A 19,991-nucleotide genomic window follows, 5' to 3' on the forward strand; every position below is an offset into this window, starting at 1 on the left:
AGCAACAGAGATAATAAATGAAGTGTTAGAGGGCATTCGACCAGTGCAGGTTATTTTAAATTTAAAATAATGTGTGTGAATAAATTAATTCCATCCCCTGGTCTAAGGAGTTTGGACAGCCAAAGTAGGGGACTGCCTGTAGGGGTGAAGTACAGTGGGGACTTCGAGGGCCCTGGGACCGCTACGGTAGCTGTGAAGGCCCTTCAGGAACTCTGAAAAGTGGTGGCAAAAGGGGGCTCTGGTTAAGACGCAGCAGGTCGTTATGCTACTTAGGTTCCAGAACGGGTAAAAGAAAATAGTAAATAAGTAAATAAATGCAATGTAAATATTAATCTTATACCAGTTGTATAGTATCATTTGAAGTAATTCCACATACTGTATATCAGTTGACTATATTTGTAAGTAGTACAGGAGATATAAGTAGAATTTTGTAAACAATATAAATTTATAAGGATGAGCTGTATGTTTAATAGAAAGCATTGTTAGCGTAAATTGTATAATATTGTATTATAGGAAAATTTTCTTCTCTTGTTAATTTAATATTTAGTGCTTGACAATAATGTATTTTAGTGTACCATTTGCCACCGAGGTAGACACCTCATTTGCAAATAAAGAGATTTTGATTTTGATATTTAATGTGTAGTGACTGGGTAAAAATATAGAGCCCGTAAGCATCAAGAAGAGGATCGAGACGGCGGTGGTGGAGGATGATCGAGACGGCGGTGGATTCAACGAAAGGTAAACAAAGTCAACAAAGTGGAGGATTTTGTATGGATTATGGTACTGTCCATTCTAAACAAGAATATTTCACGGTAGCGTTACAGTGTATAGCTGTCTACAATTTTACCAATCTTCTTGATTCTTATGGTCCAAATTAAAGTTCAGTAATGAGGTTTTCACACTGTTTGTGTTGTTGAACTACACATTGTTCTTAGAAGTGTATTTTATAACCTCAATCAATCCTGGTATTTTGTTAAAGTTTAAAAGCACTGTGGAAGAATGTTACATCCTGCCAGTGGTGGAGCATCATTTGCACGACGTTCAGCCAAAATAATTCGATTTGCTCGTTACGGCTGTGCAAATAGACCTTTCTTTCATATTGTGGTAATGGAAGTGAGTCCAGTGTACTTAACTATTCTGTTTTAACTACATTTCTTCTAAGATTATTATTAGGTGCTCTCTGCGACTATATTATTTCAATCTTAGGTAGTTATTCTTTAACATGGGGCTTTCAACATTACATTTGTTTTCGTTTCAGAGAAAGAAAGGCCAGCACCAACCGGTAATAGAGCAAGTTGGAACCTATGATCCACATCCGAACCAGTTCAATGAAAAGTTAGTTTCATTAAATTTAGAAAGAATCCGGTATTGGCTCGGCAGTGGAGCTGATACCAGTACACCTGTTGCTGAATTACTAGGTAATAACACATTTACTTTTGGACTGATTAGCTACAAAGAGTGCTTTTGGGAAATCGTCAGTGTGCGCTATACAGGTGTCAAATACTGCGTCCATACTCCCTTTTCGGTATGTGATATCTCCCGCTGTGCATGGGGGGCGGTATTATAACACCCACGGTATCCCCTACCTGTCGTAAGAGGCGACTAAAAGGGGCTTCAGGGACTTTCAACTTGGGAGCGAAGGTTGGCGCCCAAGGGGTACTTAGCTGAGTCCTGACATTGTTTCCACTTACTTGTGTCAGGCTCCTAATTTTCATCTATCCTATCCGACCTCCTTCGGTCAGCTCCTGTTCTTTTCTGACCCTGATGGTATTAGGTTTGCAAATCCTAGGGAGTCTTTCATTTTCATCCCCTTTATAGCCCTTGTCTTTCCTTGGTCGATATTTTTGTTTTCCGAAGTGTCGGATCCCTTCCATTTCACTCTCTTATTAGTGTTATACAGAGGATGGTTGCTTATTTGTAGCCTACTTCCTCTTAAAACAATAATCTGACCGGGTGAGTTGGCCGTGCGGTTAGGAGCGCGCAGCTGTGATCTTGCATCCAGGAGATAGTGGGTTTGAATCACACTGTCGGCAACCCTGAAGATGGTTTTCCTTGGTTTCCCATTTTCACTCCAGGCAAATGCTGGGGCTTTACCTTAATTAAGGCCACGGCCGCTTCCTTCCCATTCCTAGGCCTTTTCTGTCTCATTGTCGCCATAAGACCTAGCAAAAAAAACAAAACAATAATCACCACCACCACCACTCAGTATGTCATAGTAAGTTACTGTGCATTAGTTTAAAGATATAAACATTAAAGCAAAAAAGGTGTTGTCTGCAGCAAATAAAATTTTCATGGTCTTTGTGTATAAGACCTTTCTTGTAATGCTAATTTTGCTATATAACTTTTATTCTTCGCTAGGCTGAAGATGTTCCCAAGAGGGACGAAACATGTGCCTATAACTTTGCTTTAGGAATAAAAACTTTTGTAAATAGTGTAAAGGTGGAACTTTTAATGTTATTTAAACTGTTCAGAGTTGACAATACGGGCTAAAGATGTCATATAGGCCTATTACATGTAAATTAATTACTGTGCATTAGTCAGGAGAATGAACTTCTGGTGCGACATTTCCTGTACAAGCCATAGGCTACCAGGGAAGAAGATTAGGATAGGTGTATAGAAACTAATGAGCAACAGTTCGTCATGAACCAGGATGTTATTTAAAAATAATACATGCTACCTTAATCTAGAGATTTTTCCCCTTATTTTCTTGCACAGTTTTTTCCTCACCATTCTGTATGTTCTATAATGCACTTTTCTTTTTTCGTCCCCTAGCAGTCTGCACGACTGCTCTCTGTAAGTCAAAGAAATATTAATGAATAGGTGGAATAAAACAATGTACTTTAATGTACAATTCAATACAGACCAAAATATGAGAATTATAATGTGTAATGCTGTCTGTACGTCATCCCTCATCTCATTGTATTGGCTTCACATTAGTTCTTTAAAAAAGAAAAAGAAGATGAAGCATGCAATTTGGGGACTGTAGACAGGGTGCCGTGTAAGTTCCCAAGTTCCCATCTCATTTTTCCAATTTCTTCCTTTATGAACTGAGTGGAGTGCATTATCATGATGATCTTCCTGGGTGAAGTGTATGGCCAATACAGTGAACTGCTCTACACCCGAAATACTTTTTTAGCAGTCTGCAATGCCTTTGTTTCCTTTTCGTCTTCGAATTCCGGGGTTGTTTTCTGTTGATATTGATGGAAGCAACCTGTCGCAGTACTTTGTTAGAAAATAATCTTTATTTCATTATCTCTGGAGAAGGCTGTCTTTTAAGTCCGGGACCTGGCAGTTACAGACTTTTTGATATCTTAAGCTAGCAATCATTTTCTGCCCGTCATTGTATCCACAGTGACCCATGTACATTTTTTAACTCTGGAGAGGTAGCACACGGTCACAATGTCCTTTTTAATAGCCTCTGCCGTTTTTACAGACCGCCCGGCTAACATAACTTAGATATATGCTAGTTACATAATGTTGTTTGTTGTTTGAGTCATCAGTCCATAGACTGGTTGGATGCAGCTCTCCATGCCACTCTATCCTGTGCTAACCTTTTCATTTCTACGTAACTATTGCATCCTACATCTGCTCTAATCTGCTTGTCATATTCATACCTTGGTCTACCCCTACCGTTCTTACCACCTACACTCCCCTCAAAAACCAACTGAACAAGTCCTGGGTGTCTTAAGATGTGTCCTATCAATCTATCTCTTCTTTTCGTCAAATTTAGCCAAATCGATCTCCTCTCACCAATTCGATTCAGTATCTCTTCATTCGTTATTCGATCTATCCATCTCACCTTCAGCATTCTTCTGTAACACCACATTTCAAAAGCTTCTATTCTCTTTCTTTCTGAGCTAGTTATCGTCCATGTTTCACTTCCATACAATGCCACGCTCCACACAAAAGTCTTCAAAAACATCTTTCTAATTCCGATATCAATGTTTGAAGTGAGCAAATTTCTTTTCTTAAGAAAGCTCTTCCTTGCTTGTGGTAGTCTGCATTTTATGTCCTCCTTACTTCTGCCATCGTTAGTTATTTTACTACCCAAGTAACAATATTCATCTACTTCCTTTAAGACTTCATTTCCTAATCTAATATTTCCTACATCACCTGCCTTTGTTCGACTGCACTCCATTACTTTTGTTTTGAACTTATTTATTTTCATCTTGTACTCCTTACCCAAGACTCCATCCATACCCTTCAGCAACTTCTCGAGATCTTCTGCAGTCTCAGATAAAATAACAATATCATCGGCAAATCTCAAGGTTTTGATTTCCTCTCCTTGGACTGTGATTCCCTTTCCAAATTTCTCTTTGATTTCCTTTACTGCCTGTTCTATGTAAACATTGAAAAGGAGAGGGGATAAACTGCAGCCTTGCCTCACTCCTTTCTGGATTGCTGCTTCTTTTTCAAAGCCCTCGATTCTTATCACTGCAGACTGATATTTATACAGATTGTAGATAATTCATCGTTCTCTGTATCTGATCCCTATCATCTTCAGAATCATAAATAGCTTGGTCCAATCAACATTATCGAATGCCTTTTCTAGATCTACGAATGCCATGTACGTGGGCTTGTCCTTCTTGATTCGATCCTCTAAGATCAGACGTAGAGTCAGTATTGCTTCACGTGTTCCTACATTTCTTCTGAAGCCAAATTGATCTTCTCCCAACTCAGCTTCAACTTGTTTTTCCATTCTTCTGTAAATAATACATGTTAAAATTTTGCAGGCATGAGATACTAAACTAATGGTGCGGTAGTTTTCACACCTGTCAGCACCGGCTTTCTTGGGAATAGGTATAGCAACATTCTTCCGAAAATCGGATGGGACTTCTCCTGTCTCATACATCTTGCACACTAAATGAAATAACCTTGCCATGCTGGTTTCTCCTAAGGCAGTCAGTAATTCAGAGGGAATGTCATCAATTCCAGGTGCTTTGTTCCTGTTGAGGTCACTCACAGCTCTGTCAAACTCTGACCTCAAAATTGGGTCTCCCATTTCATCAGCATCAACAGTCTCTTCATGTTTCAGAACCAAATTATTTACATCTTTACCTTGATACAGCTTTTGGATATGCTCCTGCCATCTTTCTGCTTTGTCTTCTTTCCCTAGAAGTGGCTTTCCATCTGAGCTCTTAATATTCATACACCTAGATTTCCTTTCTCCAAAGGTTTCCTTGATTTTCCTGTATGCAGCATCTACCTTACCCAGGACCATACAGCCTTCGACATCCTTGCACTTCTCCTTCAGCCATTCTTCCTTAGCTACCTTGCACTTTCTATCCACTTGATTTTTTAATCGTCTGTATTCTTTTCTGCCCTCTTCATTTCTAGCATTCTTGTATTTTCGTCGTTCATCAATCAGGTCTAGTATCTCCTGAGTTATCCACTGATTCTTAGTTGATCTTTTCTTCCTTCCTAACATTTCTTCAGCAGCCCTACTGACTTCATTTTTCATGACTCTCCACTCTTCCTCTATAGTGTTTCCTTCAGCCTTTTCATTTAGTCCTTGTGCAACATGTTCCTTGAAACAATCCCTTACACTCTTTTCTTTCAACTTGTCTAGATCCCATCTTTTTGCATTATTTCCTTTCTTCAATTTCTTCAACTTCAGATGGCATTTCATGACCAACAAGTTATGGTCAGAGTCCACGTCTGCTCCTGGGAAAGTTTTGCAATCCAACACCTGGTTTCTGAATCTCTGCCTAATCATAATGAAGTCTATTTGATACCTTCCAGTGTCTCCAGGTCTCATCCACGTATACAGCCGCCATTTGTGGTGTTTGAACCAAGTATTGGCAAGGACTAAATTATGATCAGTGCAGAATTCAACCAGCCGACTTACTCTTTCGTTCCTTTGTCCCAATCCAAATTCTCCTACTGTATTACCTTCTCTTCCTTGACCTACCACTGCATTCCAGTCTCCCATCACAATTAGATTCTCGTCATCTTTTACATATTGTATTAAATCTTCTATCTCCTCATATATTCTTTCGATTTCTTCATCATCTGCTGAACTAGTAGGCATATAGACCTGCACTATTGTGGTGGGCATTGGTTTGGTGTCTATCTTGACGACAATAATCCTTTCGCTATGCTGGTCGTAGTAGCTTACCCGCTGCCCTATTTTCTTATTCATTATTAAACCAACTCCTGCATTTCCCCTGTTTGATTTTGTGTTGATAATTCGGTGGTCGCCTGACCAAAAATCTTGTTCTTCCTGGCAACGTACTTCACTTATACCAACTACATCTAACTTTAGCCTATCCATCTCCCTTTTCAGGTTCTCTAACCTACCACAACGATTCAAACTTCTAACATTCCACGCTCCGACTCGCAGAATGTCAGTATCCACCTTCCTGATGATCGCCCCCTCTCGTGTAGTCCCCACCCGGAGATCCGAATGGGGGACTAGTTTACCTCCGGAATATTTTACCCGGGAGGAAGCCATCATCAGTACATCATTCATAAAGAGAGAGCTGCATGTCCTCGGGAGTTAGTTACGGCTGTAGTTTCCCGTTGCTTTCAGCCAAGTAGCAGTATCAACACAGCTAAGCCATGTTGAGTATTATTACAAGGCCGTATCAGTCAATCATCTAGACTGCCGCCCGAGCAACTATCGAAAGGCTGCTACCCCCCTTTCGATGAACCATTCGTTAGTCTGGTCTCTCAACAGATACCCATCCGATATGGTTGCACCTGCGGCTCGGCTATCTGCATCATTGGGACATGCAAGCCTCCCCACCGCGGCAAGGTCACATGGTTCGCAGAGGAGGAGTTACATAATATACATAATACATAATATTAATATTACATAATATTAATACATATTTGAGTCATTGGGTGCACCAAATTAAAATGTAAATACTAAAAACTGTTAATTTAAACGATAAATCTTCATTGTTGTCAGCATACTTGCATCAGTTACACCAAAACTTAAATGTTTAGCTTGGAACTCCACAACAACCGAGTAGTAAGCCCTGGTGCTACATGATTATGAACGGGCAGTAGGACACTAGTAGTTCAGAATACTTAGTTATACCTTTTTCATAATAATAATACTAAAATAGTTCAATTTTGCAGTTAATGTTTACCTGTCTGATATTATTGTTAATGCTCTGAGGGGAATAAGTTGATCATATTAATTTTTTACATAGTGAGATTAACAATCCATTCTCCAGCATTGGGCAGATTACTTTAATAACATCAGCAGCAAAGAATTTACGCATCCACCAATTTCTAGTCCTGATCCTATCGTAGGCCCTGTTCCCTCAATTACATCCGAGGAAGTAATGCTTGCCATTAGCAAAATGAAAAATGGAAAAGCAACTGGTCCAGATGACTTACCAGCGGATATCTGGAAAGTGCTTGGAAAGCCTGCTTCAGAGTTCCTTGTCTCACTCTTCAACCAAATCATCGCCGAGAAACAGCTTCCACACTCATGGACAACTAGCACAACAGTTCCAATCTGGAAGGGAAAAGGAGATGTGAGTGATTGCTTGACCTATCGCCCTATACGACTCCTCTGTCATACTTTCAAGATCTTTGAACGTGTACTTGACAGCAGACTCAGATGTATTGTCTCTGTAACACCAAACCAGTGTGGATTTGTTAAGGGATGCAGTACCATCGATGCTATCCATGCCACACGCCTCTTGATGGAAAAGCACAGAGAGAGACAGAAGAGTGTACACATGGCATTTCTAGACCTAGAAAAGGCTTTTGACCGTATCCCACACGAACTTATTTGGTGAGCTCTTCGCTGTCATGGCGTCCCTGAAGAGTATGTAAGCTGGGTGCAACTTCTGTATCGCAATTCCACTAGTGTCGTCCGGAGTCCTGCTGGAATCTCTCCGCCTTTCGATATCACTGTGGGTGTTCATCAAGGTTCTGCCCTTTCACCATTGCTATTCATCCTCTGCATGGATACGGCAACAGCTGACATACAGACTTCACATCCCTGGACCCTTCTTTATGCCGATGATGTGGTACTTGCACAAGAAACCCGTCCTGAACTCCGGCATCAGGTTCAAACCTGGAAGGGCAGACTGGCTGAAAATGGACTGCACCTCAATATCCAGAAGACAGAATATCTGGAATGTGGCCCCCAAACCAGAGGTACCATAAGTATCAGTGAAGAGGACCTGCAGAAGACCATGCAATTTAAGTACTTGGGATCCGTCGTCACCTCAAACTGTGACACCACTCCTGATACTCGGATGAGGGTAAATGCAGCTTGGCTCAAGTGGAGACAGGTCACTGGAGTCCTCTGTGATAAAAAGATGCCTCAATATCTAAAGGCAAAAGTTTATAAGAGTGTGGTACGGCCAGCAGCGATCTATGGGACTGAATGTCGCCCCATGACGAAACAACAGGAGCAAATGTTGACAACCATGGAGATGAAGATGCTTCGATGGTCCATGGGGCTGACCCAATGTGACCAAATAAGGAACACGGACGTCCGGCAAAGGTTTGGTGTCGCGCCCATCGTAGACAAAGTGAGGGAAGCCCGTCTCCGCTGGTACGGCCACGTCATGAGAAAACAGGACGACTTAGTTGCCAAAACAGCGCTCCACATCAACCCAGAGGGAACAAGACCATGAGGAAGACCGGCAAAGAGATGGACTGACAACATCAGGGCAGACATGCACAGTGTTGGCTTAACACCAGAAGATGTCAACGACAGACAGAAATGGAGGAGATGTAGCAAAGCAGCAGACCCTGCAAGTCAGGATTAATGCTAAGAAAGAGAGAGAGAGATTAATTTTTACATAGTGTTCCCCATCCGGCTACTCATTCCTGCTACCCGGCTAATGAAAATTTCTTGGGAGAACACTGGGTCATTTCTGATCTGTGTGGTTTAATCTACTTTAATAATAGGCTACTATCATGTTGCATGTTTGTAACCATTGTCAGTGACCAAGTATACTTACCAAAAGAGCACTGAGTCATACACAGTTAGATACGAGGAACAAGAAAAGGAACACAAAATACAAAGACTGTAAAGACAGGTCAGTGTGTGAAGACAGAGTGAAAGAAAGGAGGAGGAAACAAGGGCAATCTCCATATCTTCATACACTGCTGTCAACAAATAGATAGGCTCTCTCCTCATCCATCTCAGTTCTTGTAAACCCATCTGTTCTCATTCCCTGACAAGCTCGTTTCTACTTCCCAGCTTCATCAGATCTTCACTCTTGATGGGGGAAGTTATAAAGGGACATTCACTGCCTATAAATGATGCACAATCAACTGTTTTATAATTAGGCCTGTTGTTACACTTTTTAACTTGCTTTATTCTACTTTCTTGTTCATTCCTCTCAGCAAAGGATTAAACAGCTCAGGCATGCCATTGTAAGATGTGTTAAAGTTAAAAAGACAAATTTGGAGAGTGAAATAACAATTGATCAGAATCTTATGAATTGCAAAAGATAGCTCTTATTTTTTTGTGTGTGCTTTGGGTTATTGTTTTATGAAATAAAACTTTTCCCAGTACTTTAAATATTAAAAAAAAACGTACTGTGACGGATGTTACATGAATGCAACCCACTTGTTGAGGTAGATGGTGAAAATCAGTAAACTCTGTCAGATGACAACTAATAGAAACTTGCAAATATTTTTTGCAGACCAAAGAAATTCTAGAAAAACTAAACATATAAATTTAATTAAAGGAGGACAGTCACTGTTTTTCTTGTTTTTCCATTATTTTGAATGTAACAGGTGTTAAACAGCATAACTGAGCAAAATCGGCAAAATATTTATCAGATTAAAGGAGATGATAGTATTTAAGGACAAATTAAAGTAAGATTGTTTGTTTAAATGAGTAAATTAAGCTTTAGAGCTCATGAACAAATTTAACAACTTTTAAAAAATTATTCTGAAACTCCTTGTATTCTAATAGTTAAGTTTATTTATTATTAAATGCACATTAGAATCATATTTATAATTAGAGAGAAACTTGAGACAAAACCTAGCACTATTATTTTTACAAATTCTACTTTTTTCATTTTGAAACCTCAAAAAACTGCATTGAAACTTTAGTAATAACGATTTTAAAAATAGGTACATCACTAGATATGGCCATGTTGAACATACCACTATTTTTTTATAGTTTGCGAAAACCTGCCAAGGTTGCACATTTCTGTAGAATTCATGAGCTGTCAGATAACTCAGATCACACTAGAAAATTAACATGTTCATAGAGAAGTTCTCGGTAGGCTGTCATCATTGTAACGCGTGCAGGGTTTTGAGAGTTTTGTAAACTTACTTATTAAATAGTTTTTGCGGTTTCAGCTAACCTCCAGCTGAGCGTGTGACGTCACAAACTTTGAAGTGCTATTTCATGAACAGGTACCCTCCTCTTTTATCTGTCAGTTGAGACAATACTCCGCATTCTATCTAAACACTCTCCATGTAAGAGAGGGCCGTGAGCCCTAACTTCGCCACATACAAAGGCATAAAATAAATAAATAAATAAATAAATACCTGTTGTCGAGGAGCATAAGCCTACATTAAAAAGAGATTCCATGAGAAATGACTTGCTTCTTACTGCACATTTTATGCTTGGCAAAGGAGATGCAATTTTCTAGGCTCACAGGCATTAATTTTGTGGAGGCTGTATTGTTCTCCATTTTGTAATAGGGTAAGGGGTCTTAAAATGGAGACAACTTAACCTTTACATATATATAGTCTGACTAGCTGATGTACCCATGCTTCGCTACGGAATTCTACATTGTATACAGAATTCTAGGTTAGGTAGTGTACTCTTGATTAATAAATTTCATGATGTTCCGTATTGATATCTACTGTATAGTATGTCATAGTGTCATGGTGCAGATTTGTTGATGACGTATTTGTCATCATCGATAATAGACTAACTAATGACAACACCTTGTTAGACAAATTAAACACCATAGACCCACATATACAGTTTACAAAAGAATCAGAAAACAACTGCATACTGAACTATCTCGATTTGACTATTACTAGACAAGACAATCATTTGTCTTTCAAAATTTATTGCAAGCCCACCCATACAATAAATACAATAGCAACAGATTCCATTCATCCTAACTCCCATAAAAAAGCAGCATATTACAGTATGGTTTATAGAGCCTTTAACGTACCACTTTCAAAAACAGATTTTAATGAAGAGATACGTTTAATCCAAGAAATAACAAGAAAAAATGGATACAAGAAAGATACAGTCAATTCAATCATTCATAAGTTCAAATCAAAACCCAAAACTAAACTATCAAAAATTGACAAACCTAAGAAAAACTACGCAACCTTTACATTTAATAACACGCACATATACTCGTTAACCAACATTTTCAAAAAAACATAACCTTGAAATAGCCTACAGGACTACACATAACAGCAACATCATCATACATAACACAAAAACTATCAACAATAACAACAAATACCTTCGTTCTGGAGTTTACCGTATCTGCTGCAATAACTGCTTAACAAGCTACATATGACGTACAGGCAGAAACTTTACTATCGGATACAACAAACACGTTAATGCCATAAAGCACAACCATTTTTCGGCAATAGGACAACACATGGTCGATTACAAACATAACTTTACTAATATAGATAATGATATGATAATATTAAGCACAAACCCCAAAGGACCCTTACTCAATATTACTGAAGATCTATATATAACTATAGACCAATATGCCAACCCTAATTATAACATTAATGAAATAACAGATAAAACCAATATTTTATTTAAGAAAATCATCCCTTTTATAAAAAAACTATTATCTGAGAACAGTCAATAAACAACACCACGCGCAATCCACAGCGCAGGTGAAAGACACGCCTAACTCCACCTCTACACAGTTAGCAACTCCCCTTCCCCACCCCTCCATTCCCCTCACGACAACAGACACTAATACCACAAGTTCACGATATAGTACACGCCAAGCTGCCAAGCGATACACTTCCCAATCATCTCACGACAGTAAGTAATCTATACACACACACACACACGTTTGACACTTTAACATTCTAAGATGCTTCTAATTGATTTCATTTACTTTTTACAGATAGTTAGCAAGTATCATAGACCGAAAAAGAACCACCTACAACAACAGCTTTCATAACCCCAGCAGCACATTCATCTTCAATCTGTATATTTAACAAGATAATATAAGTTTATAGTGATTGGACTTTAGCAAATATCTTACAGTGGCCAATAGTGCCCCATTCGAACTTGGAATGTACACGTGAAGAACAGTACTTCATATGAAGCTTTACAAAATTTGCAGGACTGCCTCTTACCTTTTAACTTGCATATTGAAATGTACCATTGTCTTATGTTGCATATAATGTATTTTACACAGTATATATTTGAAGAGGTCATTCAATACAGGTTTTAATCACCTGGCATTTCATTTGTCAACGCAATCTCAAATTCAGATTCACATTATTTATTTTGACAAAGTTTAAAGTATACTACCCCATTTGAATTTGACACGTACGCATGAAGAAAGAACAATACTTCATATGAATTTCACAAAACTTACATGATTGTCTTATACCTTTTAACTTTTACATTTGAAGTATGCTATTGTCTTATTTGCATGTAATGTATTTTAAATAGCATATAATTGAAGGAGTCATTCAACACAGGTTTCAATTACCTAGCTTACTGTTATTTCAAACGCATTTCACTTTGTTATTGTAATTTCAAATTCAGATTCACAATACTCATTTTGACAAAGTTTAAGCCTAATAAAAAGTATACTGTATAAGCACATGCAGCTACATTTAAGCATATTTAGTCGACTAAAAACAACGCAATATGAAAGTCTTTTTAAAGAACTTTTACTGGTAAAACTTGAACGTTAATACTATATTCAAGGTCAGGTATAAACAACAAATTTTATCATGTGTTGTAATTCTTTTAATGTGTTAAAGATAGATATCTTTTTAATATATTCTTGATCCTCTAAACTTAGACGTAAGAAGCAGAATTTCACTTCTAGACATACTACCTAATGTCTATCAAATATGACATGTTTATTTGTAAGATACAACTGTTAAAACATGTATTCTAATGTGTATGTACATAACAGCTGAGGATGACTTGTGAAGAGTCGAAACCGGTCCTGTTTTAAAAACATTAATAAATTTAGTATTGATAAGGTGGATCTCTTTCTTTCTATGACATAGGTAATGTACACCTTGTGAGCAAGATTGTACTATATTATATATCTCTTAACGTTACCCTAGAAACGCAACGGGGAAGTCACCAAATGTCTTTTCTCACATGAAGACGCGGTTAAGGAATTTTAATTGTAAGTAGGTCCTCTTGACTACCATCAGTCACAATCAGGTTGGGGAGTTTTCATTATAATGAAGACACTCGCTCTCCACCTGTTTTTTTACATCCTCGGAAAGGCTGTCTTAGTGGTTTTCCCAAGTGAAATGAACATAGGTCATTACAATGACATCAGTAGGAATGGCGTGATTAAAAGCAATATGAAATACTCGATCAAATGAAAAACCACGCAAATTTTGACTTCCACCTATTCAATACATTAAAAGCAATTATAAAATTAGGATCTTATCCTTATTTTATTGCTTAATTGTTAAAACATAGGACATGTTTCGTTCATATTTTGAACATCTTCAGCTATAAATATTCTTACAAGGTTAAATTGATGACGTTCTAGAACTTACACTTATGGTTTGCCATTAACAAACTTATCCATAATAAACTTTTAAAAAACCTCTTAAATATAAAGCGTTTATATATTACATTGTCTTATTGAAAATAATATGACTATTTATTGAGTTTGAAAGTTTAAAACCGTATTCTAATATTTAAAATACAATGCAATTAACTAGTCTCTGTATAAATACATTTACAATCTGTTAAATAGCTGAATGTCTTAAAATTATTTGTTGTATACACATTAAAACAATTTGTTACAACTGGCGTAAACTTTTTCACATGTTGTACCATATGGAATTGAAATCTTAATACAGTCTCAAAACAGCTGAGTTTTGGTGTGAATATTATTCTTTTCATCCATAAAAAGACTAAACTGATGCACGCTGTTGGTTATAGGTTATAAATTTTGTCCTACTTTAAATATCTAACGTCAAAAATTTTTCGAATTCACAAATTGCTTATAATCTTAACCTGTGTAGGGCAATCCTACAGACGTAAGCAGGGACTCAGTCAGATGGTGACAGTCAAGCGTTGCTGATATGCAAGTGGTAATTTCATCCAAGTTTACTTATTTTACAGGGCACTTTGCTACGTGACTGACAACAGGTTTGGTTTTCCTGGTCCACTCAATAAAAGCTTCTAACTATGACCTTCTAGTCTGTTTACTTGTTTCTCTGACAAATATTCTGATTGCACAAGTTTGCCTCACTCTCAGCTCACTGAAATGTTCCAAGTTGAGACTAGTTTTAAGAAATGCTTTTAATTATAATTGTAATTCTGCACTTATTCACTGCACTGACATTCTATTACACTTAATTACTTACTTGCACTGTTTTTCCTGTACTTTCTCTTTATATGTTACACCTAAATTATTCTTCTTAAGCCGTCGTCTCCAAACGGAGGTAGACAATCCACACGGCCAGCTCCGATCTTGACGTTGCAGCCATGCCATGTGGATTTATTGGAATATCTCTCAGGATCTTTAATGCAGTGGTTTCCCGTTGCCTTCTGCATCCTAATGCCGTTGACCAAACTGGTTCCTCCGCCTTTGGGAACAATTTCTTGTCCCCAGGACAATAGAGTGCCCTTACCCATACCCGCTCATCCACTCTCAAAGAGACTGTTGGCACTTGGTATGGGGGATCTCCTTATACCGGGAGATAATCGGTCCCTTCATTCGTTAGCTGCCAGTCGTTGCCCCCTCTTTACCGCGGGGAGGTGAATGTCAGGATTTCACCTTCATTGAAACAAGGACCAAATAGCATTTCCTTGTTTCTCTGGTTCTTTAGAGAGGTCACCTAAATTACTCATGATTATTAGGGATTTCTGACTGGGAGGTCACGGATCGAACCTCATTCGATGCGCTCGCTCCATAATTTCCCACGGAAGGACGTGTTGTGAATCAGTGCTCGCGACAATGGCCTTCGGTTCGGTGGGTCCAGGCTCGATTCCTGATCGTCTGGTCAGTGGCTGAGTGTTTCTGTGTGCAGATGTGCCAACTCTCCCGGTTTAAGTGGGAGACTCATGGCTTTTCATTCTTCCTCCCACTCTCCTGATTGCTGAGACCAGTCTTTGATATTGAGAGCAGATTTAGTACTCTTGTACTGTATTAAAATCCTGCACTTTCACCATTCTATCAATAGTTCAGAGAATTCATTTTCAGTGGGCATTGGTAGGGTATTCCTAAATATGACACTGTCTAAGGGCAATGCTTGCCATTTTATCAATTCTGCGTAGAATGCAAAGTGCGAGATGACAAGAACACAGCTCAGAGCAATGCTTTTTGAGATATCTTATGAAAAATGTTTAACCTCAAAACTATTTTCAGCAAAGGAAATGCTTGGAGCAAAAAATTAGTTCAGATTTTCCAAAGAAGGATAAGGCAGCTACAGTGAGATACGTGCAGTATTTTAGTATTTATAAATGAAATAAATAACAGAAATAATATGTAATAGAAAAATGTGTTAAATATTCTTGAATATATGTGGGTTATAATAAGCCACAGTATGTCATAAAATTTTCTGATTTTAAAAATTTTGAAAGTTGGCATGTCTGCGTTTGTCTGGCTACATACATGGAGTTGGCATCAGAAAGGGCATCTGGCCGTAAAGCAGGACCAAATACATATGTACAACACGAGGGTGTGGGGAATGAAGGTAAGTAAAAGGAGAGTATTTAGTTTATAGACTTGGACAGTCTGTTGGACAGCTACCCAAATTTGTGTTAAATGCCCTTCTCGCAACTGAAGAACCGTTTCTGCGTAGCACATGACCATACCATCGCAAACGATTCTCTCGCATTTTTTCAGGGGTTGGGGCCACACCAAATACCATCCGAACATCCTCATTTCTGATGTGGTCCAGTCTAGTGAGTCTTATTGGCCAGCGAATCATCTTCATCTCCATGACATGCTGCTGTTCGCGTCTCCTTGTGACATACAGTGCCACTGGTCTAATGATGGTTCTGTAGATTTTGGATTTCAGATACATTGGCACCCTCTGATCCAAAAGGACTCCTGTGACTTGGCACCACTTCATCCAGGCAGCGCTGATCAAAGGCTATAAAGAGTGCATAATATTTTCCTTTGGGCATTCTTAGTGTTGATTCTATTTTTTATCCAGGAAACATTTTCGATAAAACAAAATGAATTTGTACTGACTGGTGGCATGTATTGAAGGAATTCTACATATGCAATAATCTACTCCAGCTGTTTCAAAAAATGTGATTCACTGTGCATTTTTCTTGCCTCGTAACCGTTCCAACCCTCACCTCCTGTCCTTTCTGGCTGGCTGGCAGCCAACTTCGTTTCCATTTGTATTTGTATGACAAATAAGTTATTTGCATAGTCAAAAATATTGTTGCTGGTTGTCTTTTGCAGTAGAGAAAGCGGTGTAACATTTGTGAACAATTATTTTCAACAATGAAAATAGGGAAAAACCAGATGTATATCACTAATCAGAGACAAACACCTTTTGGATCAGTTATGACTGGCAGCAAATTTTTAAATGCTGTCAGAAAGAAGCTCTGAAGAAAGTTAAGTTTAGGCTTATGTGCCAGATGTTTCTTTCTTGGATGATGAATATGTTCTTCTTTGTACTAAACTTGTTCCTTTGTAGCCCTGTACTTAACAAACACATCCGTCACTGAGTCAGACTGTTGCTTCACTTCTCCTTGAGGTTTCCTCCCCATGACCTAAGTGCTATGCATATTGGATAACCTAGGTACACAGTAATTCACTGCACGATTACATCTGAACTATTCCATTCTTTGTTTTCAGGTTTAGCTGGATTTTATCCTATTCATCCTCGGACTTACATGACTGCCTGGAGAAACAGAAGAACACAGGAAAACAACAAAACTGATGAAGAGGTGTCCGTTTCTAAGAGCGTATAACATTTATAAACTCTGTCATCAGCTACATGACAAATAAGTTACAGAAGAAATCTGCTATAGCAAGTGCGGCATATTGCGAGATACCTGTTATAACGACTGTTTTTCTGCCCCTTGAAAATTGCCATATTAAACTGTATATTATCTTTTGGTTACAGCGAGAACCGTATTACCGAGGCATCTGTTATTATGAGCATTAAGCATGCACTAATTTTTCCATTATCAGTATTTATGTACTCCAGCGCTGATACTGAATGCAATCGATCATCTTTGGTGTAGTTTTCTCGCTACATGTACTAGCGAGTTTTCTCGTTAACATTTGAAGGCAATGTCAGAGTCGATTAGTAATACCCACTGATTGCTGTTCTGTAAAGGAAATTCAAAATGAAAGAGGAGAATGGCCGATAGCAGTTGTTAACTCGTTAGAAATAAAGGCTGAACTAAATGATCGCTTGATTTTAATGCTATATATTGAAATTAAGTGAGAGTGTGATGCACCTCGAGATATGGCAGAGTGCGTCATTGATTTCAAAGGTTAGTTTATAGTTTGAGTCACATAGCTATCAGCTTGCATTCGGGAGATAGTGGGTTTGAACCCCACTGTCCGCAGCCCTGGAGCTGGTTTTTCGTGGTTTATCATTTTCACACCAGGCTGTACCTTAATTAAGGCGTTGGCCGCTTCCTTACCACTCCCAGCCCTTTCCTATCCCAGAGCTTTTACAAAGCTGTAATCAAAAGATATGGATAATGAAAAATGAAATTTATTACTTTCCTATCCCATCGTCACCATAAGACCTATCTGTGTCGGTGCGACGTAAAACAAATTGTAAAACAGAGTTTATATTTTTTCGTGGCTGGTTAAATTTTGGAAAGGCTATTCCCATGTAAATTTATAGCGAGAAGTTTATCATTTCTCTACTGGTGCTTGAAATATATTTTCATGATAAATACAGTATATGGTTAAGCCAGGCTGAGTGGGTCAGACGGTCAAGGCGCTGGCCTTCTGACCGCAACTTGGCAGGTTCGATGCTAGCTCAGCCCGGTGTATCTGAAGGTGCTCAAGATATGTCAGCCTCATGTTGGTAGATTTACTGGCATGTGAAAGAACTCCTGTGTCTCCGAAAAGCATAAAAGTAGTTAGTGGAACGTAAGGCCAATAATATTATTACATATATGGTTAACTTAAGAATCATGGATATTTACTTGCAAAGTTATGCGTTATATGCTAGTGTGTCTATACTAGGTTTCTGTCTTTTCTGAAAGAAATTGGACATAATATGTGTTCATGTAGTATCGGAAGAAATATAACAAATGAATAAGTTGTAGTGTGGATATCTTCTGCGAAAACATGAGTTTTGAACAAACTGCGTGCTGTTTCATACTGATTTTAATCTGTGCGGGGTTTTCCCCGTCATTTACAACAAATCGAATATAACGACAATCTGCTATAGCGAATGAACTTTTTGCCTGTATGAATTCCTGCTATAACAGACCTACTGTATTTGCATAGTCAAAAATATTGTTGTTTTTTGCTGTAGAGAAAGTTAGTTGTAATAAAAAATTTCATTCATGGCCTGGAAGTTTTTTTTTCAAAACTTACAGTGAAGCTTGATTGTTCTACACAGTATAGTAGGATACAAGTGTGTCCCAGCAGGTAAGCGTGGGTTAACAACCAACAGTGCAGTGAGAGCTAACAGTGGCTTCAAAGGCGAGTTGACAAATCTGACAAAAGTGAAAATCACAACTGTTCACTACTTGCAGTTCCCACATTTGTAGTCAATTAGGAACAGGACTGAAGACAGTTGAAAACATTAGTGAACTTACATCTGATGAACCTCTCTATCCCCTCAGCCTGTACATCAAATTAGTGTGTCAATTTCTGTAACGAGAGAACAGAACAACTTGTACTGTATAGTAGTGATAGGCAGTCTGAGACGAGGTCTCGAGATTTCTCGAGACTAGCGCAGGCACTATTTCTTGCGAGAAATTTCGAGAGGTCTCGAGAGCGTTGTCCCCACATTGTGTGGCAAGCAGCGTGTCGTAGGCCTACAGGTAGACGGAGCTGAATGGTATTTTCGCCGAGTATGCGAATAGCAAACCACGCACCTTCTCATTTCCGTCAATACGTGTCAACAAGTGACTAGGTCATTCATTTCTAGCGAGGTCTATTTTGACGCAGTATAACATAATTATAAAGGGTATGCATTCTGGCATTGTATGCAGTGGTATTGTAAGTACGCAAAAGAATAGGCTAAGTACGGAGAAGGTGCGTGGTTTGCTATCCGCATACTCGGCGAAAATAACATTCAGCTCCGTCTACCTGTAGGCCTACGACACGCTGCTTGCCCCACAATGTGGGGACAACGCTCTCGAGATCTCTCGAAATTTCTCGCGAGAAATAGTGCCTGCGCTAGTCTCGAGAAATCTCGAGACCGGTCCGGCCTGGATACTAGAGGCGTGCATTATTCGAACTCGACACGAGGCAAGATGCACACTGCTGCATATGCAACCACCATTACGCATGAGTGGAATGTGTAGTCTAAAATGCTTGAATTTGCTTCAGTTCTTTCGACAGGTAGGTATGCATCGTTATCAGACCCCACATTCAATATCATATTATGACTACTGCTTGTATTTACCGATATTTTGGTGATGAAGGAAATAATTCCTTACAATGTTATAGAGTATTTGCGTCATATGTAAGTTAGCATAATTACCCAGCAACAACGACAAGAGTACAACGAGAAATTCCAGGGAGAGAAAATATTAGAAGAAATACTACTAGTTAACATTCTAAATCCAGCAGATAATCACAAATTCAGTGTCCGTCGTTTACAGCTTTTACTTTTCATTTTACACTAGCACTAATCATCATCTTAAACGACTTGATACCGGAAGAGAATCT

At 38.6% G+C, this 19,991-nt stretch overlaps 1 protein-coding gene across 1 annotated transcript; it reads left to right on the forward strand.

Annotated features, from left to right (window-relative positions):
- The first annotated feature begins 750 nt into the window (after positions 1-750).
- On the forward strand, positions 751-18,658 carry mRpS16 (mitochondrial ribosomal protein S16). The gene is made up of 3 exons (XM_067146660.2): positions 751-1,113; positions 1,259-1,418; positions 16,974-18,658. Exons 1-3 carry the CDS (start codon positions 1,000-1,002, stop codon positions 17,087-17,089), a joined length of 390 nt encoding a protein of 129 aa, XP_067002761.1. The 5' UTR covers positions 751-999; the 3' UTR covers positions 17,090-18,658.
- The last annotated feature ends 1,333 nt before the right edge of the window (positions 18,659-19,991 follow it).

This window comes from Anabrus simplex, chromosome 4 (assembly GCF_040414725.1).
Source record: "Anabrus simplex isolate iqAnaSimp1 chromosome 4, ASM4041472v1, whole genome shotgun sequence".
In the NCBI taxonomy this organism is placed as follows: Eukaryota; Metazoa; Arthropoda; class Insecta; order Orthoptera; family Tettigoniidae; genus Anabrus; species Anabrus simplex.